At 30.2% G+C, this 10,785-nt stretch overlaps 1 protein-coding gene across 1 annotated transcript in view; it reads left to right on the forward strand.

The window, feature by feature from the left end:
- The window catches only part of LOC143042505 (gamma-aminobutyric acid receptor subunit beta-like), a 52,372-nt gene extending 42,427 nt beyond the window's left edge, over positions 1 to 9,945 (forward strand). The window contains exons 7-9 of the mRNA XM_076214832.1: positions 3,862 to 4,014; positions 4,637 to 4,863; positions 9,537 to 9,945. Coding sequence (XP_076070947.1) covers positions 3,862 to 4,014; positions 4,637 to 4,863; positions 9,537 to 9,923 — 767 coding nt within the window. The 3' untranslated portion in view covers positions 9,924 to 9,945. The remainder of the gene's footprint in view (positions 1 to 3,861; positions 4,015 to 4,636; positions 4,864 to 9,536) is intronic.
- The last annotated feature ends 840 nt before the right edge of the window (positions 9,946 to 10,785 follow it).

Genomic DNA, 10,785 nt, shown 5'->3' on the forward strand with positions numbered 1-10,785 from the left:
AAGTTCATGACAAAAAACAGTAATAGTTTGTAAGGCAAACAACAGTTCATACAACAAAACATAGAAAATAAGAGACTCAGCAACACGAACCCTTCTTAAAATTCGAGGTGCACAGGAAGCTTAAACCGATCAAATGTAAAAAAAATAAAAAATACTTATCATGCTAAAAGGAATATAACGTAAACATTGGTTGGAATAACTGGATGCCGATAACAAAAATATTACATACATATATATGGTTTTGCCTCGACAAACACCCCTTGACTTATATAGTTATCCTGTTATTTTATTTTGATATTACTTGCAACTGCGACTTTATAGAATTGAATATCAAACCTGTTTTGTTCTAAAATTGTTTTACCCTACCCCCTTGACATCCCTATTTTTCTACCTTGTCATTATGCTTTAACAACATTTTCGAAGTAAGAAAACATTTACCATGCCGGTGATATGTGTGCAAGGATAAAATAGTACTCAACTCTGTAAATACTGTTATTCAAGAGAAATTATTGCAACACAGTATTAAACAATAACAATTTATACTTGTTCCATGAAATAGTATGGTTGGTGTTACCAATTATACATTACAAATGTTTATGTCTGGCGGCTTTCACAGGAATGTGACATTCTTCAACAAAATGATAATAAATGAGACATCTACTATTGAGCGAGTCTAAATGTTTGAAATTATTTCCACGTAATTATAGTCTTTTGCCGATTATTTTATTCTAATGAATACGAAATAAAGGTCCCCTTGTCTATTTGATTTTCAAAATATATAGAAAAGATTTTCACATAAAGTAGGTATTAGAATTACGTGTCTTTTTAATGTTCAATTAAATGTAAAGAAAAGGTTATATACAATGTAACTACTTTCAAACATATCGAAATGTGAAAGTTTTAAAACGTATTTGAATGCAACACGGTTGAAAGTATCTTTAGGTAAAAATTTTCTATACGAATAGTACATTATTGTAACTTAATATCATTAGTATTTACCTTAAAAAAAAGAATATATATTCTATTCTTCTTGCAATTCAATACTGTAATAGTTGAGAAAATTTGGCAATTCTATCATTCTCAAGGACAGCATGTGATAATCTCTGTCCTCATGAGGCATAAATAAGTTGTCCAAATTTCATATATCTATGCAAAACTAGTAAGTCATTTGTAACGTATGAATAAATAATTTATCACAAACCGAATTATCAATCAGTTCACAATAGTGTCTGAAATATCATTAATAGTCTATTAAAACAACGTTTCCTTGTACAATGTCAAAATGTAAATATCAAAATGATGTAGGACCGCAAATGTCTGTTACTGAAAATGTACCCAAATTTAGTTATGTTCCAACTATTAAAAACAAAATCAAAGTTAGTACCGATAAAGACATATTCAAAGAATTAATTACATCGTTAGTTAATAACCTACTAGAACAAGTTTATTAAAAATATCGATAAATAGACAGTAATCGTATTTATATTTACTGGTTCTTTAAACACCATTACTGTTATGAATAAGGCCGTATAACATGAGATCATCCAAGTTTTTGGTTGTGTCCGTTTTGTTCAGGTTTTGGTTTTTCTATGTTGCGTTATGTGTACTATTGTTTATCTGTTGGTCTTCCTTTTTTTAGGCATGACGTTTTGACATATGAGTTTGAATGTATCTTATGTATCTTTCGCCTCTCTTTTCAAATTACGTGTTGATTTGGTCTTCCAGCTATTCTGAATCGCACACTACTGAGGATTGTAATAAAAAAGAAAAACATCCTATCAGATTACTAAATTATAAATCTGTTATATTTTATCTTATTTTATGCCGATCAATTACAAGGGACAAACATAGATGTTTTGCCTCGACAAAACACCACTCTACTTCTATAATTACCATGTTAGTTTAAATACTACTAGCAACTTCGACTTTATGGAATTTAATGTCATATCTTCTAGAGCAACCATGAACAAGCTTTATAATTGTAATTGATAGTTTTTACTGAAACCAAAACTAAGATCGTCTTGCATGACAAAAAAACATCAAAGTAAGTTATAGAATTGACGACACTGAAAACAGAAAGTTTATATATTCTACAGTAGCTTTCTTTGTCAAAGAGCACCATAACACAAAAAAGTATATAACGCTCTAAGAACAGATTAAGCATCTACACCAGCGTTAATATCTGAAATTGTATAATGTCATTTCCTGACTAAGTATAATGTTTTATATAAATGCATTCACATTAGATGTGCATTGAATTCCCATCAAACTTGTATTGTGTTCATCAATGCATTTTTTTCCCGAATATAACACTCCTACATAAAATAGAACGGTTGCTATATTTCATTAAAGAGTTTTCCGAGTGAAACTGATTATATCTAAATTTTGGAAAAACAGACATTGCTGTTTGTTTAAGATTTATTTAAAGTCAGAACCCTTGGGTAAATGTGAGCAGTTAAGATAAAAGATAAGAGAAATCTTGATTAATTCAAGCAAACATGTTATGAAGATAACGGTAAAATTATAAAAAAAAATCATCTAGATTAGACAAACCTTCATCTTGCTTTTTTTTTCTTCCTTTTAGTAGTTCAGGTTTTTTCTTCCTTTTAGTAGTTCAGTTTTTGCTCAGCATTTGATTTTCTATTTCATGTTTTGTTTTTAATCTATAATTGTGTTTTTCACTTTCACTTTACTGAGTGTGGTCATTGTTTTTGTTGAAACAATCAAGGAACATATTGTTATTTAAGGGCTCATTTGATACGCGGAGGAATACATATTTTTTTCGATAGACTTTATTGACGGAAGGCACATAAATGTTGTCAAGGAAAATATTTACAAACTTGATTATCTCATCGCAGTTCCAGAAATATTATCTTGTGCTTGTTTCATTAAAGAAGATGTCTGTCATGTTTGTTATTCGTCAATTGTTTTGTTATATAATCAGGCTCTTGGATTTCCTGTTTGAAAAGATTGATAATTTTATGTTGGGAATTTTTAAAAGTGACATTATGTTATGAGCTTTACTTATGATGTAGTATTAATAATTACAATACCAGAAAAATTTCGACAATGATATTCGAGGCCGAATATTTGAAAATAGGTTTTACTGTGATCTATAGTTACTTATAGATATCAGACTTTAGTTTTAGTGGCTATTATACCACATCATACCACATTTCCTTATTTTCATATCTTTATGAGATATATCATTTGCAAATTCGAAATTCATAACAATAAACTGAATAAAACGGAACATCAAAATCCCGTAATTTTTCTTAAACATCTAAAGAGTTTTTTTACACTCTAAAATAAAAAAAAATCAACAGAAAAATTAGTAGCAGAACATTTACTCAAAACCGATATGTAACAGTCACCTTCAAATGGAAGGATAGTTTATTCCTTGATCTGAGATAGTATTAAAACATCACTGTATACTATTTTATTTTCATCGGATCACAAGATATTGAGTATAGAAGAATTTATATTTTCATTCTCAGGAACGTTCGTATTGTATTTAAGTCATACAATTGCAACATTATCGGTTGGCTCTTTTTCTGTTATGTTTTGAGTGACAAAATCAACGAAAAAATAAATACAAATTCATAATAGAAATTTGTATTTGCTCAAATCATGTTTAGTAGTAGTAGTAGAAATAATAATAGTAGTAGTAGTATTTAAAATTATATTTCATAATTAAGAGTAAGAACTAAGTTTGTCTGAAACCATCCTTTATTAGAATACTAGTACATATGTTTTTAAAAAAAATATATTGATGATTTAATTTACACGTAAACAAAAACGTTTTAACATAAAACAAGGAATAATCTTGTAATGATTTAAACATGATGTTGTCTTTTACAGGAGATTATCCGCGGCTTTCCTTAAGCTTCAAGCTATACAGAAATGTCGGATACTTCATTTTTCAAACATATCTTCCGTCTATATTGATTGTTATGCTGTCTTGGGTGTCATTCTGGATTAACCATGAGGCCACATCAGCACGAGTTGCTTTGGGTTTGTAAAGCTACATTAATATGCACATATGTATTGTTAATAAGATTATGCATTATTTAATCTACATGAATTATGAAATTGTTTATCAAGGCGATTACTAATAATCAAAACTAACTTTTTTATATACATAAAATCATCTGCTGAAAAGTTTTGCTATAGCTTGTACTATTCGTTTTTAAGATTTTCGGGACAAAATATGTTGAAATGGTTTTTTTTTTAATTTGACACATAAAATTTTGTCATCATATTTAAGCAATTGTGCTGGGTCTGCGTGAAAATTACATGATCAAAATCTATTACGCAATTGTTGTATGTCAAACTTCGATTTTAACAGATTGGAACTAATTATTTTATCGCGTTTTAACGCTGTAATCATCTCATTTAATAAAACATTTAGTATAGGTGTTTAAGATCTATAGTAAACAGTTCGATGTATACCAGCCATCAGCTTCCCTTTTTTCGAGTTATGATGTCAGTATCAAAATATATATCTATTGAAGAAAATAAAAAAAAAATAATATCGACTTGATAAGTAAGATTGTCACAAACGTGAAACAGTTGAATACAATAATAAACTAATTTGAACCAATTGTATTTCATTTTGTCGGTAATTATATTGTAGGTATTACAACTGTGTTAACAATGACGACTATCAGTAATGGTGTACGTTCATCGTTACCCAGAATATCCTACGTAAAAGCCATTGATATATACCTGGTTGTCTCTTTTGTATTTGTATTTGCTGCGCTGCTGGAGTATGCTGCAGTCAACTATACATATTGGGGGAAACGTGCAAAGAAGAAGTTCAAGAAGATAAAAGATACACAACCAATGATACAGGATGGTAAAGTATGTAAAAAGTTAACCAACATTCTTTATGAAACACCCTGTCATGTAAAAATATCAGAAAAAAAAGATAGCCATATATTTTACTACTAAAACAAAGGACGAAACAAGTGAGGCAAAAATGGATTTAACTTAAAATTTTTGAAATATTTAGGCTTTTCTTTCTCAGGAATAGATTACCTTAGCTGTATTTGGCAAAACTTTTGGGAATTTTTGGTCCTCAATGCTCTTCAACTTCGTACTTTATTTGGCCTTTTAACATTTTTTTATTCCAGCGTCACTGATGAGTCTTTTGAAGACGAAACACGCGTCTGGTGTAAATATAAAATTTCAATCCTGGTATCTATGATGCGTTTATTCACAACTTTTTTTTTTGTAATATTGGTCATAGTCTTGTTTGTCTCTTTTTGAATAATTGTTTTCAATTGCTGCCTTGAGTTATTGTAAAAAAAACGCCAGTCGTTACACATATGTTTAATAGTAATAGTATTCCTAAAAATTAGAAATAGCTATATATAAATGTTATATTCCACAACAATTGTTTCATTTTCCTTAATCAGGAACGTTCAAAACGAAATATTTACAAGACATGTATGTATAAGGGTAGTAATAATTTCGCAATTTAGAAAACAAAACAGTTTGCAAGATAGGTGCCATCGAAGCACCGACTTCTGAGCGTGTGATACTTTAGGGACTATGAGATTATCAGCAATATAACGACCTGTTGCTGTAAAAAAAAATAGATGAAAAATATTTATGCATCCGAAGCGCTTTCTTGACTGACCTTCATAAGGAACCCTCAGAGCCGATTATTTGAAAGCCAAGAATGTATAAGCAACGATGACTCAGTGTTATACAAAATATTAAAAACATGTTATAAAGGAGTAGGTCCTGTAAGGACCGATTTTGTCCTCAAATTTCAGGTTCATCTGACGAAAGATTTTGACCACTTTTTAAACACTTAAGTGTCTATTTTATTTGAATTAATTAGTTTATGTGAAAGATTTTAACAGATTTAGTCATTAAAAACGATCCGATTCAAGCTCAAATATGAAAAATCTACCTAATATGCCGAAAAATATCACTTTTCAGATGGTTTTTGGTAAAAATGAAAGTGGCCGCATCCGTGTTCATCCTCAACCTTTATATATGTTATGTATTATTATAAAATACAACTAACATTTCAATATTAAGGATGAACACGAATGCGGCCACTTTCGTTTTACACGAAAACCGTCTAAAATTTAACTAAAATGCTAGAATTATGAGGATTTCAGTAATTTAGCATGACTTAATGGTGCTAGTACCGGATATATGTGCATTGTATTGTCAAAAACAGCCCATATTTATGTAGCAGAAGCATTCTACTGTCCAATAAATAACTAAAAGTTTACATTTTAACAATTTTGTAAAACTGCTATATTTTGGGGCCAAAAAGGGGTCTTACTGAACCTACTCCTTTTATGCGATTAAGATTTTAAAACTTCCTATGCAAAGGCCATATATTACATTTATAAGTCAATAAATATTACAAACTTGTTTTGGTGAGAAATGGTTCTATCAAAACATTAGAATAAAGGAAATAGACTGGAGTCATATACATCTGTCCTTGTATATATTTCAATAGAAAATCCTTTTTTAATTCTTTTAAATCTTGAATAAAAATTAACTTATTTTTGTTTGATTATAAATTATACATTTTCAGGTTCTAACATAAAAAGTGTCAAACAAAATATAGAATGATTATAGGGGTTATTAGATGTTTGAATACTAAAATGTTAACAATTTGGACAATTGTTTTGAGCAATATTGATTAAATATGAATAAAATGTATAGAAATGTTCCCGTTATTAAGAGAATTGGAATAAAACAAAACATTAACGAAAATCTATTAAAACAGGAAAAGAACTAAGGGTTAATATAAGAGGTTTTCAAAACGTATCTGAAAGGTCTTGATCGAAGGTCAAAGGTCGAAGGTCAAAGACAAAAAAGTACATGTTTAATGAAAATCAAATTAAAAAAAAATGATCCATGTTTTTCAATCATGCCCAAGTCAAAACAATATCATGATGTTCAGTCACAAAATCCATGGTACTCAAGTAGGATACCACAACTAAAACCTTTACGTTGTCAGTTGCATGCAGAACGATAGGTCTCTGTTTTTTAACAAAAAACTTGGACGAAACCAATTTTCGGACAGCTACATTTTGCATAAAATTTGAGAGAGGGTTTCTAGATTTAAAGTCACAATATTTTCAATTTTAAGCACATGCTGTCTTTTCTATTCTCATTTTCATCGCGAAAAAAAATAGTGCAATAGAAAAGTTAACTAAGGGTATCATTGATTACATTTGAATAGAAACTAACATATCAATATGCATTTTTTGGAAATTGGGAGAAATCCTCATTACCACCCTCCTTCCAATTTTAAGTGCTATAGTTTACTATATGAGGGTCGGTTGAAAACAAAACTTTACGACAAAAGAGATGATTTCAGCTTTCCAATTGTGAACTTTCCATTTCTAAGTAGCAACATTCAAGCAGCACCTGCATAAGGGGTATGTTTCTCCCAAATTGACACGATATTCCCGTGATTGCATTTCCTATCATGATTTTCTTGATAGAGAGCTGCTCACAAGGAAGCTATTAAACCCAGAGTTCCAACTGGTGAAGTTGAAATCATCACTTCGTAAATTTTACGGACGCCATCACGAGTTGGTTGACCGTTATGGAATAACCGTTTCACAAATGATATCGGATATGTTTCTTACGTCGTAACTACAATCCCTTTCCCTTTCATGAATGTGACCTACCGAATTAGACTATTTACCGGATTTGTTATAACATAAGCAACACGACGGTTGCCACATGTGGAGTAGGATCTGCTTACCCTTCCAGAGCACCTGATATCACGCCTAGTTTGTGGTGGGGTTCGTGTTGCTTAGTCTTTATTTTTCTATGTTGGGTCTTCTGTACTATTATTTGTCTGTTTGTCTTTTTCATTTTAAGCCATGACGTTGTCAGTTTATTTTCGAGTTTTGAGTTTGACTGTCCCTCTGGTATCTTTCGTCCCTCTTTTACTTCTTTAATCAACAATACATCCTATAGAATAGGTATTTTGTTTAGGTTAATTTTAGTATTTCCTCAAAGTTAAAAACGCCATTTATATCAATGTGGAACTTTTTTTAAATAGTATAGGTTGTTTGTGCATTCAATTCAGTTGATTTTTACATAATGTAATCATAGGCTGTGGCCAACTGGGATTTAAATGCACAATTTTCCATTTTTCTAAACCTACTTATTCCCTCGAATTCTAGCAGTTCACCGACAGCAATAGCAGGATAGTCGTAAACGGTCAAAACCCTTCATCTTTTAGTACGATTAGTTTTGGTAAACTAGAAGTTTGTTCAATATTGATACCGATGAATTTACTCATTATTCCTTAGATAAATTGAAACTTTATTCAGTTCCTGTGCAAAGTCAATCAAAATCTCATTTAGATAAAGTCGTTTCTAGAACCAATTTGTCATGATTTTCTTTTCTTCGCATTATCAAATAACATGACGTAATAATTTACCTCAATATGGGAATGACATGTCTCTTAAGCTTTAATATTCGTAATGACTAATTATAAGAAAACACTTCTTTGTCGTCTATTGTTTTCAATTTTCTACATACACTGAAAGCATTGTCAATGGGGGTTCAACATGTTTCCCTTTAATTATTTTCATTTATTTATCTTGTATATATTTAAATTACAAATGGAAATGGGGAATGTGTCAAAGAGACAACATCCCAACCAAAACAGCAGAAAATAGCCAAAGGCCACCAATGGGTCTTCAACACATCGAGAAAATCCCAGACCCGGATATATATACATGTATATTCTTAAACAAGCAACCAAAGTCTTTATTCAATTTATTTTTTTCTCGGAATTGAAGCTTCAAAATAATTTGTAGCAATCAAATAGCATGGTTATTAGAAGCTTTTTTGTGCTGACATGAATCATCATTGTTATGCTTATTTTCTGAACATTTAATGTTCATAATATTTTGAAACATTCATAACACTAAGGCATGGATTTCTACCCCAAGTATACATTGTTTAAAATTGTCGTACAAAATAATATGCCTTTCCGCGATAGAAATGTCATAAAAAAAACCACACAAAAAAAACATAGCATCCTATTTCAAAAACTAAGTTAATACAATAAATTAAATACAAAGAGACTTCGTAACAGTTTATTTGTGTATTGCTTCATCTGTTCATGTAATTACTATTATATTTTTATCGTAACTGGATAATGGTTTATATAGTTTATATATTTATTTACGGTATATCGGTAAGATAATGCACATTTTAAGGTTTTTCTTGTCGTATAAAACATATCGGGGTGCCGGATTTGCCCAAAGATAGACATCCCTACGTTCGGTCTTTCCTTTGACATATCGGCGTATAATTGTCCGCCTAACACAAGTTCTCCATGAACATTTGTTATAAACAATGTCATAATATATGTTTTTTTTAATTTTTATTCAGTAAGGAACAATACTGTAATATGTTTTATTTTTTATAATGTTCCAATCGAACCCCTCGTTGTGTTATATGTCAGAAAAACCCTAAAGATATGCCTTATCTATAACATAATATAAGATATGATATTCTGAATTTTTTAGTACAATAGTGTTGATTTCGCTGAAATAGATGAAATAAGGATGTCACCAATTATTGCAATTCGTTCGCAAGGAAATTGTGCTGAAAATGGAGAGAAAATCTCACGGACAATTGTAGCTTCTCCAGTTCTTCCAAGAAATTGTATGTCACGAAGTTACTACCGTGAAAATTTAGTGAGGCGAAAAAATTCAAGCGTGAAAAGAAGGAGACAACTTAACTCAAATGTACGAGAAAAAAGTGTGAAATGTAAACTGCCTCGTATCCATCTGCCACGCATCAACGATGTTAACTGCATTGACAGATACTCAAGAATGGTCTTTCCTTTGTTATTTGTATGTTTTAACGTAATGTATTGGGTTTTTTATTTGTTTATTAAGAAGGACACGTAATTAAAGTTAAAATCAATGATAACGGGGTTATGTGCCTTTGTCCACAAATATGAAGTTCAAGCGTTTGCAATTTAGCATGTGTTAAGATTTACGAAATTTATCAATTTCAGGGAATGTATTAATTTTATAAATGGACCGTAAGCATACAAGTATGCCTATCAGTGTACGATTTTATGTTTCCTTTATTTGTTTATATCATTGTTAAATATCAACTAATTATCAGACATAATTTTTCGTCCCAAACAAACATTAAATATTTGTCAATGTACGTTAGGCAACCATCAAATGTCTCCGATATGATTTATCGATAATGCATTCGATAAAACAGCGATATCGTTAGTTGTCAATTTATCCGTTACCTACACATGTTTATTTCACAATTGTCATCATATATCACCTATTTACGTTATTATTATTTTTAAATTGGTTAACACTCTTTACATTTTTTTATTGTTAATTTGACTCGTATTTGGAGAGAATAAATGATCGAATGATATGATGTATATTTTTGTTAATGTTGATTATGTGGCTTGCGTTTTGAACTTTAATGGTATAAAAACTCTCTATGAAACACCTATAAACTGTTGAACATGTGTGTTGATTGTGAAAGTACATCAGGTAATAGAAACAGATGTCTTTCCTCTGTATAATTTTGCATGCAGCATAGAAAAAAAAGGGTTATTAAATGTCGATTCGAACCTTATTTTTTTATTTTTTTTATAGTATTTGTTTATAAACTGATGAACTTGTCAATTCATGATTATGGAATGCTGTAGCTTGATTAAATGAAATATTCCTTTTCTAAATAGAAAGATTTCATGACATTGCTAATAAGTTAGAACTCAATACCATTTATTGTCCA

Source organism: Mytilus galloprovincialis, chromosome 8 (assembly GCF_965363235.1).
Source record: "Mytilus galloprovincialis chromosome 8, xbMytGall1.hap1.1, whole genome shotgun sequence".
Lineage (NCBI taxonomy): Eukaryota > Metazoa > Mollusca > Bivalvia > Mytilida > Mytilidae > Mytilus > Mytilus galloprovincialis.